The sequence below is a fragment of the Dermacentor variabilis genome, chromosome 8 (assembly GCF_050947875.1).
Source record: "Dermacentor variabilis isolate Ectoservices chromosome 8, ASM5094787v1, whole genome shotgun sequence".
Classification (NCBI taxonomy): Eukaryota; Metazoa; Arthropoda; class Arachnida; order Ixodida; family Ixodidae; genus Dermacentor; species Dermacentor variabilis.
Genome location: NC_134575.1, coordinates 18,474,598 through 18,502,148, shown reverse-complemented (window position 1 = coordinate 18,502,148; position 27,551 = coordinate 18,474,598). Strand labels below are relative to the sequence as shown.

Genomic DNA, 27,551 nt, shown 5'->3' with positions numbered 1-27,551 from the left:
TGTCTCGTCTTTGTTTACATCTTTTATTGGGCTTGTGCGGTACAAATCAGCTGCGGAACATTTATGCAAGAACCACAGGATTTATAATAACGTATTGCACGTTGCTGTGAAACTTTTCCAACAGGCAAACTTCAGCTAGTCTTCAAGGACTGCTATAAAATTTTGGGCCACATAAGCCTGTCGTTTCAGATGGTGTAACAGTCTCTATGCAAACATTCTGAGACACCAGTGGGTATTGCAAAAAAAAAAAAAATGCACATCTAGGACTGCAACTACGTCTTCATTGGCTGTGGTTTGCCAGAAATGCGAAAATGATGCGGTGGAAATTAATTTTTGCAGTACTTGGTAAAATTCCATAACAAATCCAGTGCGCCAATTTGTGTCAAACTAGTCTACTTTTTAATTCCTATTGTGCATTCCTGTTATTGGTCACTGTAAAAAAGACAGTCGAGCCTGGATATAATGAATGCATAAGTTCATTACAGGCGAGTTTCGGTGTATAGAACAACCTGATATGCTGAACTATTTTTGATGCATAAGCTAGTTATAGCTGGCTTTCAGTGCATATCAGCTCACTAGGTGCACTCAAAATTTGGTGTGTTCATCATACCTTTCCCACACATGAAATGTGAACAATACTGATAAGGGCTCGTATAATACACAGTAGTACAGCAAAACATTTTACTACAAGCACAGCCTCACTTTTGTGCCATATATGGACAAAACATGCACATAATGGTATTTCAAAACTTTATTGCTGACAAAGTGACAGACAAACAATAAAAGAAGCCTTGCAATGGCAAATCAGATAAAACGTCAGTAAATCTGACCAATTGTAACCCAAGCCATAAAGTACTGAAGAAATGAAAATGGGGGCACCATAAAATGTGTCCATTAATCCCTGCCGCATTTATGAGTTTAATACGAATGAGTGATACTGCATTGTTTTCAATATTACCCGCAGCAGGAAAAGGGCTAACAAAAATATGATAGGTGGCAGTTACCAAAATTTGATAAATACGTATAACATTTAAAATCTTCATGTTACTGGACATCTTTTCCTGTAATGAAATCTTTCTATTCTAAGTAATACTTATAAGTTGAGTGGCCTTTGATCCTGCCACCTTACTCCCACTGTAATTAGGGTATCGTAGGTGGGGAGTAGTCTGGCCACATTTACGCAGTGTTTTCCCCAACGTCTCCACTGCTTACGAAAGTACATGTACATTCGTGGTGAAATAACACACTACAGCTGGGAATGTTTGACGTTCCTAACCTACATTTTACTGACGCTGTCATAAAAGTTGTGCAGAGAACTTAGTGCTGAGCTGTGTATGCGTTAACAGCAGACGTAGCTATGTGATATTAGACTGCATTGAGATGTACAATGTCGAGAAACAGTGAAACCCCTATGTAACAATTGTGGATATGACTAATTATCAGATACAACAAAGTAAATATAAGTTTTCTCGCCGATATCAGTGAGAAATGAATATTCAATATAATAAAATTATTTTCATACGGGATGCGATTTCATTGAACAAGTTTGGCTGCAGAACTTATTAGCCCACAGAGGCGAGGCATGCCTATATGCGGTGCTTTCTTTAACAATCCAAACATAAACTGAAAAGTAGCCTGTGGTAGAGATAGCAAAATTAGCTGTACAGCACAGGGAGGCAAAAATTATTTGGACAAGGAGTTGGAATGGAGTTAACGATACCTTACTATATAACTTTTAACCCATCACTTTGGGCACATACTGAAACTTATGAAATTGAACTGGCGAGTTCGCAAGGCAATCTTAACAGGAATTCTGAGCCTGGCACCAGTTTAAAGCTACGCATTAATTGTGCAATGAAATGCTTTGGTGTTCCAGTAAAGTCCGTCTTGCACTGCTTAGGAAGGCCTTTTGTTCAAAAAGAAAGAACAACAGGTCACACTGCCATAACTTTAAGGGCACTTATCTCAGAATGCACTAGTTTCAAAATCTGTCCCAAGTGGGCCAGCCTTGCAAAGTTGCTGGTGTCACTTGCAACATGTTCTCCAAAGTGATCAGCTTTAAGTTTTGCTAATTATGTACTTGTTGTAAGTTATCATGCAGAATCATCTAGCAATCTGCCTCGGCCAGTAGAAATTTGTTATCTACCGCATGCAATATTAAAAAATTCTGTTACACCACTTTTGTAATGTAACAGTGTAAACAGAGAAGCAAGCTTACGTGCACATTCTAGCAAAAGTGTGCGCTTAAAGAATGGCTTAAGAGCAGCCTTAATAAGTATACGTCTGGGCGGACGTTCACAAGGGTGGGTACAATCCCGGCGGTAGTGGCGACGGTGGTGTCACGGTGAGCTCGAAAAGGAGGCTGTCATTCCAAGCCAAGCCAGGGTTGGCTTCGAGGTCGCTGAAGGCGACGAACTCCTGCCAGACGTAAGGCACCGTGTGTTCGCCCTGGGATCGCGGAAAGCTGGGGTCATTTATGGTGTAGCTGACGTGCTGCGGCCCATTCTGGTTCAGCAAGGTCACCGTCACCTGTTGTGACGAATGGCAGCAGAACCGAAGCAATCAGAATAATCGAGAAAATCAATAACTTAGTGTTTATGCCAACTACAAAGGGAGCGTAGGAGAAATCAAGGATGTTTTTTCTTTAAACTTGAAATGCAGCAATGGTAATCAAACAGAGATATATGGAAAGTTGAAGAAAAGGCAACTTGTTACAAGTGGCAGCCAAACCCACAACCTCCACATGATGCATGCGTTGCTCTACCAGTTCACCTACAGTGGCAGCTGTCTCCACTCTACTCTGCCTGATCCCTGTCCACTTTCCCGAGTATAATTTGTGGTTGCTAACTGAACCCTGGGAGTCAAAACAAACTAGACAATTTTACAAGAAGATGGAGGCTTGAAGTGATCTACAACTAATGGTTGAACAATGTGTGTTGCTGCAGTCAACGTTTCGGCAAGGAGACGTCTTTGTAGGGGCAGCAAATGCTTTCCTTGGCAGTGTTTAGTTGAACTGAATCTATTTTTCTTGATTGCAGTTAAAGAAATATATTTGCATAGGACGGCAAATAGCGCACTACGCGAACACGGGACAGAAGAAACGCGAAAGAAAGGACGACACGCTGCTGTTTCTTCTGTCCCTTGCTCGAGTAGTGCGCTATTCACCATCACGACTGAGGTGTTCCTGCTTGCCCAAATTACAACCCTGTTATTGGGTACAAGGAGCTACAAGCCTCACTGTACCCAAATGTCAAATGGAGTGGAGGAAAACAAGCTGCTGTGCAGTTCGTGTGCAGTGGAGAATAAGCTGGTGCATACAGTTCATGCACAGTGGAGAATAATCTGGTGCATACAGTTGGTACACAGTGAAGAATAAGCTGGTGCATACAGTTGGTATGCATTAGAGAATAAGTTGGTGCATACAGTTGGTGCACAGTGGAAAATAAGCTGGTGCATACAGCTCGTGCACAGTGGAGAATAAGCTGGTGCATACAGTTGGTACACAGTGAAGAATAAGCTTGTGCATACAGTTGGTATGCATCAGAGAATAAGTTGGTGCATACAGTTGGTGCACAGTGGAAAATAAGCTGGCGCATACAGCTCGTGCACAGTGGAGAATAAGCTGGTGCATACAATTGGTACACAGTGAAGAATAAGCTGGTGCGTACAGTTGGTATGCATTAGAGAATAAGTTGGTGCACAGTGGAAAATAAGCTGGCGCATACAGCTCGTGCACAGTGGAGAATAAGCTGATGCATACAGTTGGTACACAGTGACGAATAAGCTGGTGCATACAGTTGGTATGCAGCAGAGAATAAGCTGGTGTGTACAGTTGGCACATGCATTTGATGCACAACAGAGATGAAACTGGTGCACGAGGGAAGTTGAAGCATTAAAATATAACAGGGGAAGGGCGGTAAAGCAGTGTTCGGTAGTAATAGAAAAAGAGCAGGTGGTTCATATATACTAAGCTCGCCCTCCCCCACTCTCAATGGGGGAGAAATTTATATATATGCAGCTCACTCTCCCTGACTCGCAATGGGGATGCCTGGGAATATTAGCCAGAGTCTCTCACAGCCATGGTGGCAGATGCGGAACACTGTTTCAGCTGTAGGTATTACATCAGCACCAGAACTAGTATGGATATTTCACTGTGAACAGCAGTTGTGAGCTAGAAAATGGCTTTACTGTGTCTGTTTTGTTTGCCACACTTTGATTCCAGCATGACATAATGTAATGCAAATAAATAGATATGTAAGCAGCTGCACTGAAGTCAAAGCAATTACAATCACAAGCTTCAAACCTGACATTCCAGTTGCTACTACACTGGAACCACTTGGAAAGAGTGAACAGATAACACACATACGTTGTTACATTTTCGTCCCATATCGACAATGTCTAGGATTAGCAAAAATTTATAGTGTCTGGAGGCTTTGTCTAAATAACCAATAAACAATATAAATTCAAAAATAAATAAATAAATGCAGCTTCTCGTTTTCATGGCACTTCACGAAGAAACAACTGCTGCAGTGCTTTGCAAACTCCAATGAAAGTGATCGCACTATTAATGTACATTTTTGTTTCTCACTTTCTATGTTATTCGGCCTATTAATACGAATTGTTTGGTCTGCTATATCAGCTGCATGTTTGCATACATCAGATAAGCATTAGATTCTGAGTTGCATTGCATCACAGTGTATCATGTGCTGTGCTTGTATGCATTACACATGTTATGCTGTATTATCGATCTATCAATAAATCAACTTTCCTTTTCTAGCTTACACTAGAAATGGACTTATGGGCTAAGAGCTGCCATAGAGAGCTCAATTTACCCTGGGAAGCGTTGTGCATGACAGCATGAAAACAGTTTATATTCAAGGATACTAAAACATTAATACAAGCAAAATGAGGGATTTTAAAGCATATTAACAATAACAACAATAAAAGAAACGTGTAAAGAAAGAATTCAGCACACTTTCACAGTTCCAATGCTGTTGCGCCTGGTGAGTAAACACATAACCTGAATCTCTCATAAACTATCAAAGAGTAGGATTTATTCTACGAGAACTTGCACGTGTTGATAAGATCTACGGAATTTAACTCTGGACTTGCCCTGTGTCGAAACGGCCACGGGAGCTCAGAGTCATTGGGGCCCCTAAGCAGGACCAGCTGAACGGCCATGAAACGCCCCTTCCGGCTCTGGCCGATGCCGTTGAGATGTATCCGAAGCTGGAGCCAGTAGCCGGGGTTTCCGGTGCAGAAGATCGGGCTGGACGAATAGCGATGAGTGCCGTGGCGTTGGTGGCGTTTGGCACGCGAGTACTCCTTCAGGAGCCACCGAAACTGGCCATCCGGGCACGTCATGACTTGATCCTTTTAGCACAAATAAACAAAAAAGCATGTCTGAGACAACTTTGGTTACAGTTGCAGCGTAGATAAGAACAACTAGTGAGACTGCATACATCTGGGTAACACAATTATGAAGAAATATAATGGAAACAGAGGTGGGCTTCACCAGCAAGTTTTACTTAGCAGATGAAAATGAACCACATATCTTCATATTCGAACACTCAGATCCGGCAGTTGTGCACAGAGGAAAGTAGGAGAGTATTTGTGCAAACCCTTTAGAAAAGTGCCTGGTCGGTTTTCCCACAATGCACGACTGCTCAAAATATGGCGGCCTGCACGCGGTTCAAATGGTTGCGATTACTGGGCAGCGAATGCACTGTTATTGTTTCAGTGCATTAAAATATGATGGGAAGGAATGAAAGAAAGCAAGAACAAAGCACTAGCCACACATTAGTCAGCATTTTAGCAATGACTTCAGCGATATTTCAGGCAAGATGCGGGAAAGCCAGCTGGGGACTTTTCTAAAGGGTTCATTACAGACTCAAATTGCCATCTGACAAACCTCCTGGTTAGATCGAAGGGTAAATCGATCGCCTCAAAAGGCTAGCAGTTTATCCCCCAGGTTCAGTCCCTAGACCTAAACCAAGTTTTCGCGAAGTGTGAAGCAAATTTAATTAAATTTAATTAGAACATACCAAAATGGCTCCTGCTGCAGCATATCCTGTGACAGCAGGCATATGGCAATTTTTTATTACAATATCATGTTTTCAAATTCGCTTGACTGTAATGTGCACTTTACCTTTTTTTTTTTTTTTTGCCAGGAAAGATTCACTAAAATATGACATGCACATTTAAATCAAGTATGGAACCGAAATCGCAGTACTCGGTGTCCAAATCCAACCCCAAAATCTCTGATCCCACCTTCCAAGCCCAGAGAGTGATGATGAGTGATACACTGAGACCCAGATCAATAAATTTGCTTTTTTGAAGTGAGAGCCAAGTAGCTATTCCTCTCTCTTAGCATAAAAAAATCTGGTGAGGTAGCAATCAAGGGTATCGCATTTTGTATTTTTTTCAAGCATTAAAATTATGTGATGCATTATGGTGAAGAGCATTACACTTTCCATTTTTGTGGCTGGGAAAAAAATCAGGTGCATGTTGTTATCGAAGAAATGTTAGAATCGAGTAAATACATTATTATACAGACACTTTAGCTTACTGGTGACACCAGCAACATGTCCTGGATTATGTTCAAGTGTATGTACTATGTACAGTCGACTGCCGTTAATTCGACCCTGACATGACCAACAAAATTTATTGATTTAAGTGGTGGGTAGGAGTAAACAAGATGGAGAAAAGGGCAAAACACACCGCTGATTTATATGGCAGTATTTGTCCAATTCTACCACGCCCCCAAATCATATGTGAGCCTACCTTCCATGTGCATAAAGTAGAATACTGACACCGAGATAACGTTAAAGCTACTAAACAACATAGAAATCTAATGTGCACCCAATATTTTAGCAAGAAAAATGGACAAGGGTCTCGTATGTGTAAAGATTCTTTCACACTTGGGCAGTGAAAAGAGAGTGGAAATGCCAAAGCCGGCATACATTCCGCACATATCCAAAGTGTTCACATTCATTCTGCCATACCGCCGCCGCTTTCGCCATATCTGCCTACTGTAAGCACATTTGTGTGTGTGGTGACGCTTGTCACCAGACGTACAAGCAGTATGTTCACTCACTGATCATCCGAAGGAGTGATTGCGGGCAACTCACCCACACTGATTTTTAACTATGAATACAGAAGACAATAAATAGTTTTAATCCTTTTAACCTGTTGTGTTCTGGTGGTGTACAAGGAGCAGCTGGAGAAGCGGTCACCCCGGAAGCGGCGGTGATGGATTCGCCCCTTCACCCGGCTCTGCAAAAGCGCCAGAAGTTGGGACATGGCAACGCTGTGCTGCTGCGCCTTTTCCCGATCTGCAGCTTCTCTGCAATCTTCATCCAAATCTCGCTCTTGTGGAACGTGTCCTCGTAGAGGCTGAACTTTATCGTACATCACAGGGTAACGTTTGATGACGTCAATTAGCATTGCCGCTGACACTTTGGGTGCCATATTCAATGTCTACATACCACTGCAGCTTCCAGCGAAGCGGGATGAATTTCCGCTTTCGCTGAGGCGAAAAAGCAGGTCCAAGACTGATCAAGCTTGCCACCTTATTTTCTGCCCTTGTAGGTGGAAGAGCAGGCAGAATACTTTGGATTTCTTCCACTTTCGCCCTCTCTGAGACGAAGCCTGAATGTAGTCTTAGAATCGGGTAAATTCCGTAATCGGACATTGTGAGCTACCGCTGTTGCTTGCAAATCTTCCTGGGGCAGGCCGAAAGTAAGCATTTTTGATGGGAGAAGACGTGTGTTCAATGCATTCACTGTCCCCTAATCTTTGCCAAGACAGACTCTGGTGGTAAAGTGGCCCCTATTGAGGTCACCTTACGGGTTGGGTGCGTTCATGATGACTGATCAAGTTTGAATTATCCAGCAAAGGCCAACTTTAGGATCGAAATAACAAAAGTTTGAGCCCATAGAAATACATAGTCACCTGCTGGAACCTTTGGTTGGAACCGAATTAACCGGAGTCGAATAAGCAAGTGCCTACTGTATTACACATGTGGTCCTGCTAACTTGCAGCCCACTTCGAGTGGTGAAAAAAAATACAGAAATGACATTCTGCGTACGCCATACACTGCTAAACACTGTACGCTGTCCTCTGTCAAACACTGCTGGAGCATTGGCATGTGAACGCAGAATAAAAAATGCACTTTGCAGCAGGGACAATGCTTCAGGTGACACTGGCCATGGCATATCTGATAGCATAGCTATAGGGGCAGGGAAAAGGAGTACATCAGTGTGTCTCTGGTATCGCTGCGTAGAGAAGCTGAAGACCACATGCCAAATGCACTCTGACTTATCCATACGTCACAGCACCCGTACGCTTCATAGAATTAAGGGCTCATTCACATGGGCAACTTGGAGAGACCGCGTGACCTATCGTGACTGGCAACAAGGCAGCGACTCGTGGTGACCAGCGTTCACACTGGCGGGTTCTACTAGCCCCGTTGGCACACACAGATGTCTCTCGATTGGTGCCATTTATGTCTGCTCGCACCGTCACCGCCACCTAAAGTACGCACCGACTTTTACAGACATCCAGCTCCTGCACAGCTGATTGGTTCAGCAGGTTTCAAATGCAACTGCATGACTGAAAAAAATCGAGTGACAGACCCAAAACAGTCGCTTTCTGACGAAAGTGAACATTTGCGACTATTTGCGAACAACTTGGTCACGCAAGCTCTTCGAGTCGCCGGTATGAATGAGCCCTAAGAGGAAGCTTTAGCTCGGGGCCAACTCCGATTTCGCCTATTCAATACACGGAAAATGCAAAAAAAAAAAAATGCTCTCATGAAGCAACCTCCGGACCAATTTGAATGAAATTTGTTGCATTTGAAAGAAAAAGTTACATTCTAGCAATTCTCAGAAGCAAACTTTTGATTCAGGGCCTTGAAGGTTTTACGAATATTGCCAAAAATCGGTAAGTTAAAAAAACATTCAGTGCACAATGTTTGAGAACCTATAACGTGCACCAAGAGCAGAGATCACAGTTCTTTTAATCTTGTAATTTGTGCAGCACTGATGAAATACAGAACGACAGAAAAGGAAGTGCCCAGGACACATGCTCTACCGTGTACTTATTCTTGTCTGCCATTTCATGTTTCATCCGCATTGCATGAACCACAACATGAATACACAGAAACCTGCTCGGTCATTGATCCTAATTAATGCAGTTATTTAAACTGCAGCTGTTAGAGCATCTCGTGCAGACAAATCTGATGTGTGAATTCAAACTCGAGTGAAATATTTACCATGTTTACAAAGATTTTGCAGAAGTCTTACTCACAAATTAGTGCTATATTTGAGAGCAGTGTATAATGCATCAACTTAGTCCATTTAGGTGTATTATTAGGTGGAGTGTACAGAATTGCAATATTGTTTTATTTGCTGAGTCACAGAGATGTAAACTTGATACCTCATCTTTCTTCTTAAAATTCGTAATAGTATATAATTATTATTTTTTAATTTATGACATAAATTAAGAATTCACTTCTTACAGCTACTACATTTTAACCTTTCCATTTAGTGCAACAAGCCTCATCAATATCGGTGCAGTGGTTGCAGAGAAAAATGAATTCTCCATTCTCATGTATTTAGACATGAGATCTCAAGCTACAGCTTCCTCTTGACCAATACAGCTAACCAATGCAGCAGTACATATCAGCTGATGTATTGGTAAACTATTGCATGAATAACCTAACCCAGTTTAGTGAATTAAACATCCTCCAATGGTTTCTGCAGAATTTTTCTTGCATAATACTTCTTCCACCTCGCAAATTTTCACAACTTTTTTTGTTAATACACTAGAAATCTGTGCTAAGATTATAATAATGCAGTCTAAAACCCTCACGTTGTTCGCTGGCAGGCTTGGCGGTGCCATGGAAGCCATGGAAGCCATTGGTGCTTCTGTCGGAGCCATCGACATCTGCAATGCAAATTTTTATAAAAACGCGTTATGAACTCAGAAAAACAGGTTGCATTCTCAGTAGTGCAGCCAACTCCCATTTGTTCAATATCGCGCAATCTGTTTTTCAGTTAAACAGTTATCATTTGTTCGCTCAGCTCACTGTGCTTTCAATTGACTTCATTAAGTTTAATTCAAATGAGACTTCCAACTAACGCAACCAAGTTTCCCCTACAATGCAGCATCTGAATGAAGCGACCTCTGTGTCCAACAAATTGTTTGAGAGAAGAAAAAAAAGATTGTTAGACACTAAGCAACCAGAATATATGGCTTGAACAGAGCATTTTGTCTTCAATTCAGATGCCTTGACAAAGCAGTTAATTAACAGACTATTTCCCAACTTGCAATTACTGCTGAGTGATGAACTTGGTTTGCAGGGCCTACACGAGCTTAGTCTAGCTATGCACCTGACTTTACTCACAGCTCATAAAAAGAGGCATAAGAATTTGTTTTCTGTGTGTCTATGTTTATTTACGAGGTTGTCTCAAAAGGTAATAGCAATCTTATTGTGTTTACTGGCACTGGTTGCATTTTCTTTTCCATGCTGCATGCAAACTTCAAAAAATGTGAGATTTCATTCAGTAAACAACGTCTCTTGCAACCATGAGCTCTGTATGTGTTCAGGTCAAATAGCAGGCTTTTGCAGCAGGCAAAGAACAATTTCACCAGCCACATCCCCACTAGAATCTCAAACAAACATGCACATGCACATCTCAAGTGAAATCAGAAAAAAAAAAATGCTTTGTCATGATCTGCATGGTGCTTGACAAAGGTAAAAAAAAAATCAAAAGCAAACTTTTCTTTTTGCCATGGTGGGATAAGGCTGAGCTAAAGATTAGATTAGATCGTAAGGTTAGCCTGTATCATAACCATGGCGAACCACACCATATCCCTAAAGCTCTACAGGCATGTATCTTTCAGTTCAAAGCGTCCAAGTCTGTCATACATTTTGTTCTTTATAATTGTTCTTCACTTGAAAAGTAACAATAACAAGAACAAGTACTTATAAGGGACTCACCATAATTCGAGCTCAGATAATTTGTAATACCAACTGGTAAAGTATCTGCGGGCCCTAGGACCCTTATTAAAATGTGCCGACTGTACGATCAACTAAATAGAGTAAAGTAAGTTAATCAGAAGGCATGCTGTTGACCTACTACTGTTGATTTTTTAATGCAGCATTGGCCAATAGCATGCGCAGCTACATATTTAAAGTAACACAGTCGGGTACACAATATCAAACATGCTCTTGATTTCAGCCCTTCACTAGAAATTCTTGAATTTTCTTTTTTTACAAGGTTTCTTGGGCACTGCTTTCCTTATGGTGGCAAATAGTCTTTGACTCAAAGCCAAGCTCAGAGACTAAAATACTTGCACAAGATTTGATCCGTTAATTTAAATTAGTTGACAGAACACAGATGCGACCTGACGAACACCGGAACAGAAATTCCCCAGTCCAGCACTCCGCAATTACGCAGCCGTGCAACTGCTGTGCGCAACACACGTAGAATCAAAGCGTGCAACACAGGAGCACAATCCCAACCCACACCTGTTTGAAAGAGTCGCAACTGTTTCCTAGACTGGCGGTTAGAAGTCAGCCGAGACCGAGACGTCTCGCAGGCACACCCACGTAGACCGACACCCGACACGGCGAACCGGTCTCACCTCTTGCCGTGGGCACACAACGCTTGTCGTTTGCCAAGTTGTTTGACAGTTCTCTTATCTTGTTGCGCATGGCTGGCCACGCATTGGGCAGCAAGACGCCAAGGCAGATTGAAAGAAGCCTGCCCATCTGTGCAGACACGTTTCGCTGGTTGTTGGATCCACAGTGAGAAGTTGGCATGTTTTACTAGCAGAAACGTGCTGTAGACTCTCACAGGAGGGTTGAGCTCAGGGCCAACTCCGGTTTTTATATTCAAATTCCGTTGAGCATCGTAGTAGTGAAACCACATCAGGCATAAATATACTTTTATCATATCTGGTATTAGCAAAAGAAAATTTGTAGATAGCAGATTTGCTTTGATATATCCAATAATTCGTTATGTCTGCGTTCATTAGATTGAGGTTCTAGCGTATATGAGAAATGCACTTAATTATCAGGCATTACATAATCGCCGAACCGGGTCGAATGAAATTTGTTGCACTTCAGAGAGAAAGCGAAATTCTATCAACAGTAGAAAGAAGAATTTTGATTTCAGGGCTTCATAGTTTATACAAAATTGACAACAATCAGTAAGTTAAAAAAAATGAAGCACAATGTTTACAAATCTGTAGCTCTGCACGAAAAACAAATATTGCAGTTCTGTAAACTGTGCCTGTTAATGTATCTCAAGCGGACAAATTTGATACACGAGTTTACAGTTCATGTGAAATTGTCACTGTGTTTACAAGGATTTTGTAAAGCCCCTACTGACGAACTAGTGATTTATTTTAGAGTGCTAATATACCTCAATTCTGTCAATTTTAGATGCCACAATAGGTGGGACTTCCATAGCTGTGATATCATTTTTAATTTTTGAGTTACAATGTTGTGACCTGAATGGCTTGTTTTTCTCCTTTTGATCTTAAATTTTGTTTTTCAGCAATTTTGAGAAGTGATGGTCTAAATAACAATCTACTCCCTACAGTCAGTAGATCGACTTCTTATTTTCAATGCAACAAATCTCATAAAATTCGGTGGAGTGGATGCTCAATGAAATGATGTTTTAATTGTGGCAAAAGTTTAGTTCACTATTTAGATTGAATAACAAATAAATGTAGGATTTATGTTGCACCACGTGTTGACAAACAAAAAAACTAAAGTTCTTGCCTGGTTAGAAAAGCCAATGCTCTCGAAGTTAGTTGGGGCACTTGGTTTCTGAGGAGGTTGCAGCTGAAAAGTCTGTAAACAAAGGAAAAATAGTTTTAATATATCAGTGTGAAGTGAAAGCAGATGGCCGTACAGAATTTATAAATGCGCTGTCAAGTAATAAAGGCAAGGTGAAGCAGTGCATACATTGTGCATATTTGCACAGTCAGCTTTGCAGATTTTTAGTAATGCAGTTGTAACATGTACCCTAGTTATACAAATTACTGTCATTACATTGCTGCAACACTTGTATGTGTATTATTGAATGTTGTGCAATAATTGCCGGCACTGCAGCAATATTTGAAATATCTGTCTGGAGTGCAAAATGTGTCTGCAATGACCAAAGTTAAGAAAACACGTGCCAATGTTTTGCCAACCTATGTGGCATGTACATTTAAACAAAATTTGTGGCAATTGATGCTGCAATATTAGACCAACATTTTAGAAGTGCTGTAGTATTATGTATCCAGATGCAGAAAGTGGCCAGTGTGAGACCACCACACCATGTTTATGTTTAATATTACCATTATTAATATTATGACATTATGTTTAATATTCACCAACATGCAGCTGGTAAATATTAAACATAATGTCAAGGCAAGGCTGCAGCAAACTGTTTCTGCTAACAGGGTACACACACTGGGGTTGTATTATGCAACAATTGTTTTCATTAGTCATCCTTCTTGCCCTTTGTCATTGGCTGGCATGACGCCAAGCCCGATCATTATCGCCGTGTATCGACTATAGATTCAAGAAATACGTAGAACTTAATAAAAGAATCCTCACATAATAAGGCCCTTTGTTTCCCAATTTGCACATACTATTCTGTGGTTCATCATCAGTTAACCTCGTTATAATGAACTTGCACCCAGCACAAAAATACCTTCGCTATGTCCTTCTGAGAACCGAAAACAGGCCAGGGACATACATAATTGTTTTGAAGTTGGTCCTTATACCAAGTCGCACATTGTGAATATGAAAAACCTACTGTTTGTTTAAGTACCATGGTTGGATGCTGGAAGTAGAAACTTCCTGTATGCAGAGAAATTGATGCACTTCCTTGCGTTTTCTACAGAAAACCAATTTTTCTTTGCACAGACATACAGACAAAGGTATGTCATTGGGTGGTTAATTGGCACTATGTATAGGTTACCAACTCTCGAGTGGACGAAGTTGGGACGGAGGTGAAGGAACTGGCAATGGCCGACAATGTCAGTGCCAGGAGCTGCCAGTCCGTAGGCGCGATAAAGTTGCGCTATTTCTTTTTAAATGCTACCATGTTACGATTTACATCAAGAATGAATGGTGCAGTTAACACAGCTAACACAGCTACGAATACAGACAGAGGTATACTGTCAATTGTCAGAGTCTAAAACAGAACTAGATCCACGACAAAAATGGGATTGCCATTATGTTTATGACAATTAATACAACAGAATACAAAAGGAAAGAATGCACAACCAAGCTGTCATGTATAAACAGCAAATCTGGTTTATTGGTTGTTATTCGGTTAAAAAAGAAAAGCAGAATCCCGAACATTTGGCTGTCCCGACTTAGCGAAGTCGGGGCCCGGGACTTTTATTCAAAAGTCGGTTCAATCCAGCTAAATTTGGCACGGTGGGCCATGCTACATGACACATCATTGCTACATCCCGTATTTCATGTCATATTGCAGCATTCGGAGTTTGCATGTTCTTTTTGTCGTCTGCGATGATAAAACAGCCTGCCTGAAATAAGTGTCAATTTTCAAGAAAGCTGAAGGAATTATTCTGGTTAACCCACTTCTATACAGTTCCACAAGCATCTGACTTCATGTCCTGGATAAATATTCTGCAGGAACACTTTCGAGTTCATTTTGAACAGTATTGAAGGCAATGTGAAATATAATGTACAAGGAGTCTCCACAGGATATACGGTATTTGTTATAAGCATATACTCGTTACTATTATTTATTATTTCTACTCGTATGCTCATATATGCTATACGCTCATATGCATACTCATTACTGATATGCTATAAATATGTTTTGATATTACTCTTAGCTCTTATTTGCACTACTGTTGCTTTAACATTGTACTATACCATCATAAGTGTCTTTAACAGGAGGTCCTGATATAATCTTCGATTATAGGAACTCCTTATGTATACTATCCACATGTAATTTTCTGCATTTTTACCAATAAATAAAATTATGAAGTTATGAAATATGCTGAAAATGATACAAAATGCATAAGACTTACTTTATTTATATTCGATAACTCACTCAATCGGTGTTTGCTAAGTCTAGGTTTAAGTGCAGTTTTGTGCATTGAACAAACACTTTGTACAGCAAGATAGTCCCTACATGCCATATATGCACGAATCAATCGTAAAAGAGACAACTAAACAAAAAGAGGAAAACTAGACTTTTTTTTTTTCGTTTACCGTAGGCTGGACTGCCCCACCCTGGGACTCATATTGTGCCAGTCTGTGCTCCATCTGTTGAATGCGGTTTCTCAACTCATTCTGTGTGCCCTGCAGAAAAAAATGCATAAGCATCAAAACATGCTACAGCAACAGCGGCTAAGCGTTTTTTCGTCTTGTGATACAGTCATTCTGTATGCCGCTGTGCCTGAGGAACTATCACCGTCATGCCCTAATAGCAATGATAACAAAATACAAGTGCAAGATATTGAAGGCAGCCATGTTTACCTTTAGGAAAACACTTCGCCAAGAACAATATTGAGGCGACTGTCATTGTGATCAGCTGCTGTCGGACCGCTCTGTCTTTCACAACATCAGGGGGAACGCCTGTGAATGCTGGTGAAGCGTTTGCATATCTTTTGGTAGAAGTGGCTGGAACGCTTGGCCTATGATCATGTACCTGCCAGCTGTGTTGCTTAGAAATACCACTTCCAAGTAACTAAAGGAGCACTACTAACATGAAACTTTCAGCCTCATTTTCTCATCTACGTTTAAAGGGCCCCTTACCAGGCCCCATTGCAAATTTCGGCTACACACTGGAAGTTGTGAAATGCCGCCTATGGATAGTTTTATCGAAACAATTTTCCAAATCGGCTTATCATTGGAGAAGATGTAGAAATTGAATTCCCTGTTACCACGCCACCAAGGGGCGGGTGCAACAGCCAATAGAGACATTCTCCCTCTTTGCCTCAATTAGCATCCGCAAGTGACGTTCTTTCCCTGCCATCTCTCATATCGGAGCCAAGGGATCATGTCACATTCATGTGGCATCATGTGGTGGGCTCCATCCCCCCCTCACTTTTTTTATTCTCTTCCTTTTTTCGCTGCAGCAGCACATTTTCAGTGGTGGTGTCGGCGTGCATGTTCCACGTTGGATGAATACCCGAAGTCATGTGTCATGGTGAGTGACGTTGGTAGCACGGCGTTTTGCGCAGAAGCATTTAATTACTTTCTGCCTGGCAGCGGTGCTTCCTTGAGAGGGAGGGCGCGCGGCGCTTGGTTTGAAATTTCAGGTGTTTTTGCAGCACGCAGCACTGTAGTACTTTGCAGGCACGATCCCCAGCACATGACATGTATGCCGTGCTGGTCTGTTTTAAACAACCAAACATGATGAGGGGCCCCTTAAATGAAAGTCTTCGACCTTGAAACACTAGAAAAAGTACTGGTAAGCCTCAGGGTACACTAAACAATTTACTGTACAGGTGACTTCCATTGATTCGACCCTGACGGGACAGACAAAATTGATCGAATTAGCTGGCGGGTCGAATTACACAAGATGCAGAACAATGGCAAAACACACCGCCGATTCATTTAGCAGTATTTGCACGAATATAACACGCCCCTGATTCAAACATGCGCCCACTTTCTATCAGTACAAAGTAGACAATTAACATAGAAATGACATTAAAGCTCCTCAACAAAGTAGAAATCTTACTTGCACCCTATTTTTTAGCATGAAGAATGGGCAAGGGGGTCTAATATGTGTTGCTCAATGGTGACCGGTTTTCTAAACTCAGCTTTGCCGCAATAAATATGTGCTATACGGTAAAGTGCACAAACGCTGCAAAGGTGGTTTTGATTTCATGTCTGACTGCACCGTGAAGGTAATCTTCGGTAGTTATCTGGGGAAAAAAAGGCACACATTAGAATCAGGTAAATATCATAGCCTGAGATTGTGAGCTATGGTTACTGCTTCAAGATACTACTAGGACAGGCCGAAAATAGGTGTTTTCGATGGTAGATTTTATCACGTGCGTTGAATACATTCACTGTACCTTAAGCTCAGCCGAGACAGATACTGCCAGTTAAGGGGTCACTATTGGGGTCACCATAAGGGCCTGGTGTATGCGTGCTGTTTGGTCAAGTTCAAATTATATGGCGAAGGCCAATTTCAGGATCGAAATAACAAAAGTTTGGGCCCATAGAAATGCATCGGCCAGGACCTGCGAACGGGATCAAATTAATTGAAAATCGAATTAACCATAGTTGAATTAACAGAATTGTACTGTATTAGCTTTATCTACAACTAGTTTCAGTTTCGATTCCCACGAGTCATAGGTGACGTCATGTCATGACACAGAAGGTGATCACATCGGAGCAAGATACTGCAACATTTCGATACCAGCTCCGGCATGCTCCGTTGCTTGGTATGCTGGTACATCGGGTCGCACAATGAGTAGCAGTAGACTCGACAAATGGGTGAGCTGGATTGAGTGCTGAAACATTACGATGGTCCTGCTCCCAGGTGACCATCTTTTGCATCATGTTGTCACGACACACATAACTCTTAGTAAATGGAACTGAAACTGGTAGACAAATCTATCATAGTAAACTAGTTAGGGAGCTCTGATGCTTTCTAGTATTTTCTCTAGGGTTTCAAGGTCGAGCTCCTTTGTTAGAAGCACAAAAAAATATAGATGAAAAGTTGCAAATGTCATGCTAGTATTCCTTTAGCCTTTATGTAGTATATACCAAGGACACTGATCACAGTTGCAGTGGCCAACATTTACCACAACCCGATCCAGACAATTTCTCCAAGGATGAATTACCATCTGGAGTTGTTCGGAGAACAATTTGATGCACATATTGAGCCACCCTAGGCTAGGAATTGTGTTTCATACAGATTAAAGTGCTCACTTCAATACCCCACATTTAATACAGTCCGGAGCTAACTGGTACGATACCTTCCTGGTGAAACAGCGTTAGGAGACACACAAACGAGAGAAGAACACAAGGATGAGCGCTGACTGCCAACAAAAAGTTTGATTGTGCACGCACGAAAATATACCTTGAGAACTGGAAAAGAGGGAAGGAGCAAGTGATCGTTGAATACCTATCGTCGCGTATGCGTTGATAAGATAAAAGGCATTCCAGAGTGAAAAACCAGCAACATTAACCTCGGAGAAATGTCTGCTCCTAGTCAAAGAGGGCGATCGATGGGGCACTTACGCAAGACGGGCTCTTATTTCATCATCGAGAATGCTTCGAAAGTTTCCCTAGCTACAGGATCCCTGTTTCTGCGCAAAACTCGTGTGGCTTTGAGTGAAGGGGCGTAACCGCACCTCACACAATGAATAGTAAGATTGCTTCCATTCTTGGATGCCATGTTGTGCGCATGGTCATTTAGAGACCGTTCCGCTTGGCCTATATACGATCTGTCGCATGAAGTGGGAATTTCGTGAACAACTTCTATGTTGCAAGAAACATAGCACAATTAATGTTTCTTGCTGCACCGCCTTTGATTGTCTACGTGTCTCTAGCGCTGTTTCGCCATGAAACCCCCACATTTTACTTTATAAGAAAGGGATGAAAGAGCAAAGGTCTTTCTGTGGAAGCTTTGCAGTGTAGAGCAGAGCATGATACAGCAATAAAGCACCACCAACAGGAACATTCGAGGCACCCTTACCGCAGAATGTGTGCAGTGGTGCTCGAAGCCAAGGTTCAGTCCTTTCAAAGTGGCATTCACCTCGTTCACTTGGTTGCGAAGCACATCACGCTCATTTTGGATGTCCTGCACAAACAACGTCAAACACCACAGATGCTTTACGGAGCTTCCTGGACAACAATCATGCTAGTTTGCACAACTGTCAGTGGGTTACACCTGCATCTCACGCACTCACAAAGGTAGCATTGAAGCATGTATCCATAAGCTTTGATGACCATCCCTGTAATGTGTAATCCAGTGAATATGCATTTTATCAGCATATTATCTCAAAGTAATCTTGACACTATCTGCCTGCTGGTTCTAAACCAGAAGCTGCAGTGCAATGCTATTTCAGAAAAGATTAGTTGCTTGAATTGAGCAAACGAAGGAAACCCTTTTCTGCTTTCAAAACTAGCATAATTAACAAAGAATGTTAATCAAGCCCTTGCGTTCTGAGGAAATTCTCTAATGTGCGCTTTATATTCTCTGTGCATAGCAACAGCTAGCCTATTGCTGTTGCAATGACCTTCCGTGGAAATATATGCAAGTGCCAATCCAGCCCCATAACAATTTAAAAGAAAAAACTTCCTTTCTCTTGTAAGCACTGTGGTTGTTACAGCCTCACAGTTTGCAAAAGAGCCTGAAGCATCTCTTTTAGTTGAAATTGTATCACCCTTGGTCACAGCCAATTTTTTTGCAGCTTGACCCTGCTCTAACAAAGGTTTTTATACCTAAAGTAGTTTAATTTTTACACTACACATGAACTTAGTGAACCAGTTGCTATGGACACGGAAACGTAACATGCAACACGCACCTCCAAGTTGCGCCTGTACTCAGAAAGACGTGTCACGATCATCCGCCTGTGTTGCTGCCAGTCATTTTCATGGGCCTCCACCTCTGAAGCAGAGCCCTGGAACGGCAGAAAAGAGGCCCATCATTCTTCAATGTCACATTGGCCTTACATGGCAGTGAATCAACTTGCTGTACATATTGGTGTGTTACTGCACCAAGTAGTCCGGCACAGTTCGAAAGTGCTCCGCTTCCTTGGAACAGATACTGAAGCAGCATAGCTTCCATGTGTGACAGTTTCACGTTTGCACAAACGCGGAAGTCAAGAGTAGAAAAATAAGTCGCATTTAGCACTGAGTGGAGTATTTTGTCTTACTTTGCTGCTGTAAATAAGAGGTGTGCCTTTTTCTCATCGCCAGCTTAAACAAACGCGAATGAGAATGTAGGATTTTTTTTCTGTCATGAGCACTCTTCCTTGTACCTGGGCCTTCACTGCGTTACAAAGTTGTCTGCTAGTATAGATGCAGAAGATGACGCAGATGTGCATGCTGCTCTATGGACCCCGCAAGGGCACACCTTCACATTGCAGCAGATGTGAAGAACTCAAAACAGCGCCAAAAGTGTGAGTTCAATAATCCAACTCTTTAGTGGGTGAACTTGTGCCCAGAAGAACGAGCAACACTCAAGCTAGTACAATGATAGCGGTGAGGACGGTCGTTGAACCTAATTCCACGGGTTGAGCTTGAGTGCTCTCTATGCATGTCTCACCACATGATAATAATGTTCCCAAATAATCACTGGTGCTCGCATACACTCAAGAATGTACAACACTGTGCGCAGCGCATGTGAAATTCGCTCGGCCACGTCTCCTTCGCATAGAAGTGGCGACAACATTCAAGAAATTTCGGAAACTGTAGGTACACCTTGTGTTGAGTGACAGCTTCATAACAGTAATAATCTGGTCAAAATGAACGTTGCTAAAAAGTCCAACAATGATGCCTGGCAATATACATTAGTATGCCTCAAATATGCGCATCCTAACATCAGCAAATTTACACAAGCAGAACAGGACACAGCGTGCAAGAAAATTGGCACCTTGTTCAAGGCACTGCCTACGTGTAGTCTGCTTGGGACAGTCGAGGAGTAGGCGGTTTGCATCCTCTCCAACGGGTTCATGCGGCCACGACGACAAGGATGCACACCACCTACTCCTTGACTATCCCGAGCACACTGATCATAAACAGTGCCCTGAACAAGAACTTCAATTAAGTGACTCCCATATGGCCTCTTCCACTTGCCAAGGTGTCGTGCCCATTGAAAGTAGCGCATCACAGAGCGATGAAAGCACTTCAACGCTCCTTTGAACACAATGGCACATGTGATGAATACTGACTCCACATATGCTGCTGAGTGTCTCATTTGTGAATTTGTAATTGTGTCTCATTCGTGTGTCTGAAAGTTATGTGCCTCAGACAAACAAGGGCTAGAAAATTTTCGAGGCAGCGTCCCGCCTAAGCATCAACACATATTTTTAAAATTAAAAGAAAATATAATCTATCGCAAATAAGTATTTATATTTTTCTGTATTTTCTTTAATATTGCTTAATAACCAAGTAAAGAGGTAGGTGGGAAGTGGGGAGATAAAGTTGCAGTGATGTGGATTAGAGAGCAAACGGGTAGTCGACTGCCTCTATGTAGAGAATACGAACTACATTCTACATGAAATGCATCATTATTGCATAACATAGCAAACTTTATGCAAATTCTGTCAAGAACAGGTACATATGCCAGCAGTTTATCTAAAACAAGTTCAAGCTTCTCATGCGGAAGTTAAATGGACTTGATATGCAATGTACTGTATGGTTAGATTGCACTAACCTGAAAATCGCAGCCAAAGTCAGCCATCCAGCACCTCGGAGTCACATCAGGTTCCATGTTGCCGCTGCTGCTGGTTGAGCTATTAGCTTCATTGTTGGCTGAAGAACTGCCGTTGCCATCACCACCCGGAGGCGCAAACGACATCATGACTTGATTGCACTGTCTCAGGTGGTTCTGACAGAGAAAGGACAGAGCGAGACAGCACATGAAAAAGAAGATCGTTATTTTCTACCTTCTATTATGCATGCTGGAACACGGCATGGTGAAGCAGGACTAATGACACTTGGACACTTGGCACACATGAAGTGAAGAACATAAACTGTCTGATAGCAACAACAAGAAAAACATAAATAGTGAGATTAACCAAGTAGTACGTAGTTGCGTGGCCTTTCCTATCGATGTCAAGTTCGTATGCACGTGAATTTCTCTTTTCAGCAGTTCAATTTCTCTAACAAAGGAATTGAACTGCTGAAAAAAGGAAATCGTGCTTCGCAGTGCAAGGTTCCACAATGTCTCCGAACTGTTTGGTTCGCTACAACACATTATTGGACAACTACTAGTTGTGTGCTAACAAAAACATAAAGGGGCCCTGAAACCCTTTTCTTTGTAATCCTGAGCAACATCCTCTGCAGTGAGAGCGATGCCTTTCAAGGAACCTATTCCCTCAGAAATTTTCGGAAATGACCTCATACTAATGGAGATACAAAGACTGCAATGTTTACCTTCCCTATCTGCCCTCAACTTATTGATCTCTCTTAGCTAGGGCAGTGCCAACAGCCAATGTTCTGTCCAGCATGCTTTTCTTTCTTTTTCCTCTCTCTGCAGTGCATTTGCGGTAATTAACCCTACAAGGCCAGTGTGTGACAAAGGTGCTTGAAGGTGACAGAAGAGAACATTCGCAAGAACATCTTGGTGGGCTAGTTGGTGCATATTTCTTAGCATAATTGTCTGCTTGAAAGAAACACAACCGCACAGAGACATGTGCACATAAACAGGACGAGCACTTGTCCTGTCAATGTGTGTCTGTGCAGCTGTTCTTTTTTTTTTTTTTTTTTGCAGACTTATTATGCTAACATATATGCCCCATGTAATGCCATTGCTGATATTTCATGGGGGGAAAAAAGCAGGGCTTTTGAAGCTCACAGGAGAGATCAAGTGATCTGTTATGCGAGATTGTAGGTTCCTTGTTGCATACAGAGGTTTAATATTTGTCTTGCAAGGTTAAGGCACCATCGTCTACTGAATGGGAGTCTTTTCTTACTGTCTTCAAAAAGTGTTTCATTAGGAACACTACAGAGAAAGACAGAGTAAATATAGGTTAATAAGGTATTCTTGAAGAACAATTCTTTCTTTTCACTATTATCATCATCATCAGCCTGTTTTGTGTCCATAGCAGGACGAAGGCCTCTCCCTGCAATCTCCAATTACCCCTGTCCTGCGCCAACCAATTCCAACTAGCGCCCACGACTTTCCTAATTTCATCGCTCCACCTAGTCTTTGTCGTCCTCAATTGCATTTTCCTTCTCTTGGTACGCAATCTGTAACCATAATGGTCTAACGGTTATCTAACCGGCGCATTACATGACCTGCCCAGCTCCATTTTTTCCTCTTGATGTAAATTAAAATATTGTCTATGTTTTGCCATAATATGTACGTTATTAGAACCGTAAAGGACAGTGAAATTTTCATACTTTAATTTCGTGCCGTAACTCCCAGGCCGTCAGTGTGACATCAGGGATTGCAAAAAGCCTTTTTGCATTTCAGCCATTGCCGCTAAGTAAAAGCTCTTGAAACTTCCTACTTAGACTGGCTTTTTTAGAACACAATCTAGACTATTTTTACTGACAAAAGGTTAACCAGGCCCAAGCAGATGGCCTTGAAATCCATGATGTCATGACTAGCTGGTGTCGGAAATTCAAGGCAGCTGTTGCTACCTGTGTTTCGTTCTTTGCAGCCTTTCTGGCTTAGAGTTTTCTTGTGGTAAGAGTTAATGTTTTTTTTTATATTGTCACAGGGTAATTTATTAGCATGGCTCAAATTGTTTATATATAGTGACGTCCCTTTAAGCATTTTCTTCCTTTATTGTATAACATAAACCCTTGAATTACACGGCGTGTTAAAAATAAAAGGCAGTCCACTCACTCTGAGGTCACAGATGCGAGGTGTTATTGTACAGCCCTGGTCACGGTTGGGACACCAAGCCTGGAACTGGGATGCCTTGGTCTGAACGGATGTGTCCTCAACAAGCTGCAGATAGAAGCACATATAATAGTATACGTTACAATGTGCAAAGTACGCAGTCAACTGAAAACCGGCATAGTTTATTGAGCAGTTTGTCACAAAGAAATGGTGCGCAAGCAGATGAAAGACTGAAACGAAGAGATGACGCAAGCCTGCCTTATTTGCTCACTTTTTATTTCAGAGGAACTGAACAATGCCAAGCTATGATGCATGAAGAATGATGATGCAATAAGCGTGTAATGTTCTTTTAATACTGCCCGAAGTTTGCTTGCAAGCGTTCTGGCATGCAAGTTCGTTTTTGGACAAGTTGCAGAGAACTAAACAGTGCCAAGCTATGGTGCATGAAGAATGATGATGCAATAAGCGTACGGGTAATGTTCTTTCAATACTGCCCGAGGTTGGCTTGCAAGCGTTATGGCATGCAAGTTCGTTTTTGGACAAGTTGCAGAGAACTGAACAGTGCCAAGTTATGGTGCATGAAGAATGATGATGCAATAAGCGTGTCCTGTCTTGTTATTTGCTCACTTTTTAATTCAGAGGAACAGTGCCAAGCTATGGTGCATGAAGAATGAAGATGCAATAAGTGTGTAATGATCTTTTAATACTGCCCGAGGTTGGCTTGCGAGCGTTCTAGCATGCAAGTTCGCTTATGGTGCATGAAGAATGATGATGCAATAAGCGTGTAATGTTCTTTTAATACTGCCCGAGGTCGGCTTGCAAGCGTTCTGGCATGCAAGTTCGTTTTTGGACAAGTTGCAGAGAACTGGACAGTGCCAAGCTATGATGCATAAAGAATGATGATGCAATAAGCGTGTCCTGTCTTCTTATTGCTCACTTTTTAATTCAGAGGAACCGAACAGTGCCAAGCTATGATGCATGAAGAATGATGATGGAATAAGCGTGTAATGTTCTTTTAATACTGCCCGAGGTTGGCTTGCAAGCATTCTGGCATGCAAGTTCGTTTTTGGACAAGTTGCAGAGAACTAAACAGTGCCAAGCTACGGTGCATGAAGAATGATGATGCAATACGCGTGTCCTGTCCTCTTATTGCTCACTCTTTAATTCAGAGGAACCAAACAGTGCCAAGCTATGGTGCATGAAGAATGACGATGGAATAAGCGTGTAATGTTCTTTTAATACTGCCCGAGGTTGGCTTGCAAGCGTTCTGGCATGCAAGTTCGTTTTTGGACAAGTCACAGAGAAACGCACCTATGATTGTTATTCCTTTTAGCTAGCTGCCACCTACATTTTTCTTGAAGTGTAAACAGACTGTCTTACTTATAATAAATGCTAATGACTATGGTGGACTTAAGCACACTATATATGGCAGTCCCCTTGCTACTGGCAATTACTAGCTAAATTAATAAAAAACCAGTATGCTGAAACTACTTAACATAACCTACCTGGCTGCAATGGCCTCATTTGTGTGGTAGAGTGTGGCCAATGATCCACAGGGTGCACATTAAATAGCACCAAGTGGTAATAATTTTATTATTATGCGGTATCTCTCATAACAGTGGTGTAGCTTGGGGATGTTAAGCAGCAACTTTTATTACTTAAACCAAGGACTAGCAGTGATCATTATGGACTACTATTCAGAAAACTTTTGTTACGTAAGTGTGCTTTATCATTGACTGGTATTCAGGCACCTGAACTCATGATAGTAATCAGCATGATAACGAGAGAACTGCTATGACAACGGCCAATCGCATGCAGCATTAGCATAATTATGGAAGTTTTCTGAATAAAGGCCCACCTCCTTCTCAGCCCAGAACACTTAGAGCAAGCTCATAGCAGCTAAACTATTTAGTCCAACAATTATTTCATGCGACTTTGTTCCCGACCTGCCCACGAGAGATTTCGGCTTGATCCACGGGACAGAAAGACTTGCTGGCCTGGCCGAGAAGCGCCTCGAGGCAACGGGTGCAGAAGCGGTGCTCGCACGAGGATGACAGCCAGAGGATGCCGACCAGGTCCTGGCACGAGGAGCACGTGAGCTCGTGTGGCACGGAATGTACAAATTCAAGCTCCAAGCCCTCGCTAAGCTCCGTGAAACCGCGTACTTTGACTTCGTGCGGCATTCGCCCAGGTCACAATCTCTGCGAATGAGCGTGCATGAGGCAGACCTATAAAATGCTTCAAGTTTGCACGACCACAGGTAATGCAGAAATCAGAAAGGCAGAGGGCTTATCGATCAGTGCTTGAGATGCATACATATATCTGAGAACATGCCTGACACGAACATACGAAGAGGACCTATGGTATGTTTGCGACCTTTACCATTGCAGAAGAGAAAGAAGTAATGACTGATTACTATATTCCACATGTACAATATGATCTTGCCCTTATCTACGGAAGCCTCCACGCAAGCTTGTGCTTCCTCATGAGAGTGACGAAGAACTTACTCGCATCTGTTGACTCGACCTTAATAGCCGCACATATGAAGAATGCATTTTTGTTGCAACAATTACTCAGCTGTCTTGTGTCTCTAGATGGTGCGTGCAATCTATTGGCGAGCAACTCTGCCTGGAGATTCTGGCTGTTAACAAAAAAGAATTATGAATATCCATGTGAACAATGCACATTGACTGTACACCATGGTTATATAAAATGGATTTCTCCCATATGTGAGGTTTCTCCCACATTCTCCCAAATTTGCATGAATTACTAATTAGAGATAAATCCAGACTATAACTTAACGCAAGTTAACTCAATTGGTATATGCATGTATTTCCTATACATACTTCCGTATCACAGACGTACAGAAATCACTCAGGAAAGGCAGGGGTGTCAAGGTTTCTATTTTTGGATCGACAACTCTGTTGACGGTTAACGCCACGTGAATTAAATTTGGAGTGGATTATTCACTCCATACCCATAGATCTCACAAGTGTGCACATATATACAGCACGCGTGATTGATATATCGACGCAATGTTTGTACTGCAAAAAATATATGTCATGCATATTAATGATACCTACGTACTAGGACATTCAACAGCTATAGCTGTTCAACAGTTGAAAAACTTACGACGAACATTAAAATTCTTGAAAAAAATATATCTGTGGTTTAATTTCGTGGGCAAGAGATTTCCATCCTTCTTCGCAATTATAAAACTTCTTTAAAAAGATTTCTACTATGCGCGCTTTGACTGTGGCACGCACGCATGCAGTAACACAGGATGACGTACGTATAGTACGCACGTACTTACCACTTTAGGACCGGGCACTTTCTGACGCAGCCGAAAATCTCTGCGCCCTGCAAGTCCGCGAAGTGCTACGTGTACCAATCGCGAGCAAGTGGGTCAGTGATTCAGAGGAAAAGGAAACTTCGGCTTCCGAGAAGCTTTTTTTACATTTTTCCTCGAGGAAGCTGCAAAGAACAATTACCGCAAACGTCCAGTATAATTCGTATACTTACGGCAGCAACAGCGGCGGCCAGCGACGGTGCGTCTCCGATGCGCGGCAAAATGACACTTCGCGCTTGCGTCCGTAAACAAATGTCAAAGAAGGCGCGTCGAGAGCGAAGCAATCGGGTACGCTGTCGATGAGCCGAAACGTCGCGCAACACAACACCCTGCGACGGCGGAATTTCGCTGGACACGATCGTGACAGGGGGCGCGGCGCGCCTTTACACCATTGTTTTGGAGAAGAATAGAAACTGTCAGGACTTTTGTTTCTTGGGGGAAAAAGGAGAGAGAAGAAGCTTGTTTCCGTCGGCAGCAACGTCACGCGACGGTACACACGTCTCAGGGCCGCGTCGTGTCCACGACCTCCGCCAAAACCTGCTCACCTCGAAGAAGAAACTCGCTTTGCGAAACCAAAACTAAAGCTTCATGACGTCAATAAACTTTATGACATCATATCTAAAATGAAAAAGAATAACAAAAAATTAGAAACACTGTTTTCGCCCAATTAGGCA

General features: G+C 42.0%; 1 protein-coding gene across 6 annotated transcripts; it reads right to left on the bottom strand.

The window, feature by feature from the left end:
• Nucleotides 1-2: 2 nt before the first annotated feature.
• LOC142589738 (TNF receptor-associated factor 3-like) lies at nt 3-27,451 on the bottom strand. 6 transcript variants are annotated; one of them, XM_075701307.1, is made up of 13 exons: nt 27,051-27,451; nt 26,842-26,906; nt 25,475-25,729; nt 23,532-23,636; nt 21,390-21,563; nt 19,537-19,632; nt 18,705-18,809; nt 15,260-15,349; nt 12,797-12,868; nt 9,874-9,948; nt 7,189-7,275; nt 5,113-5,373; nt 3-2,529 (listed from the first exon to the last, which is right to left on the bottom strand). In XM_075701307.1, the coding sequence occupies exons 3-13, from the start codon at nt 25,709-25,711 to the stop codon at nt 2,296-2,298; spliced, it is 1,536 nt and encodes a 511-aa protein (XP_075557422.1). In that variant the 5' UTR covers nt 25,712-25,729; nt 26,842-26,906; nt 27,051-27,451; the 3' UTR covers nt 3-2,295. The 6 variants fall into 6 exon arrangements, with proteins under 6 accessions (XP_075557422.1, XP_075557421.1, XP_075557423.1 ...); XM_075701306.1 differs by having other exon boundaries at nt 26,842-26,888; XM_075701308.1 differs by lacking the exon at nt 26,842-26,906 and having other exon boundaries at nt 25,475-25,756.
• Between the last annotated feature and the right edge of the window lie 100 nt (nt 27,452-27,551).

What these genes read in the sequence shown, in the direction of transcription:
- LOC142589738 (XM_075701307.1), bottom strand. Translation starts at nt 25,711, where the DNA reads ATGCCGCACGAAGTCAAAGTACGCGGTTTCACGGAGCTTAGCGAGGGC. An exon ending in CCGAAATCTCTCGTGGGCAG is followed by an intron (nt 23,637 to 25,474) that starts GTCGGGAACAAA and finishes TTCTATCTGCAG; the next exon opens with CTTGTTGAGGACACATCCGT. An exon ending in ACCACTGCACACATTCTGCG is followed by an intron (nt 15,350 to 18,704) that starts GTAAGGGTGCCT and finishes TTTTTTCTGCAG; the next exon opens with GGCACACAGAATGAGTTGAG.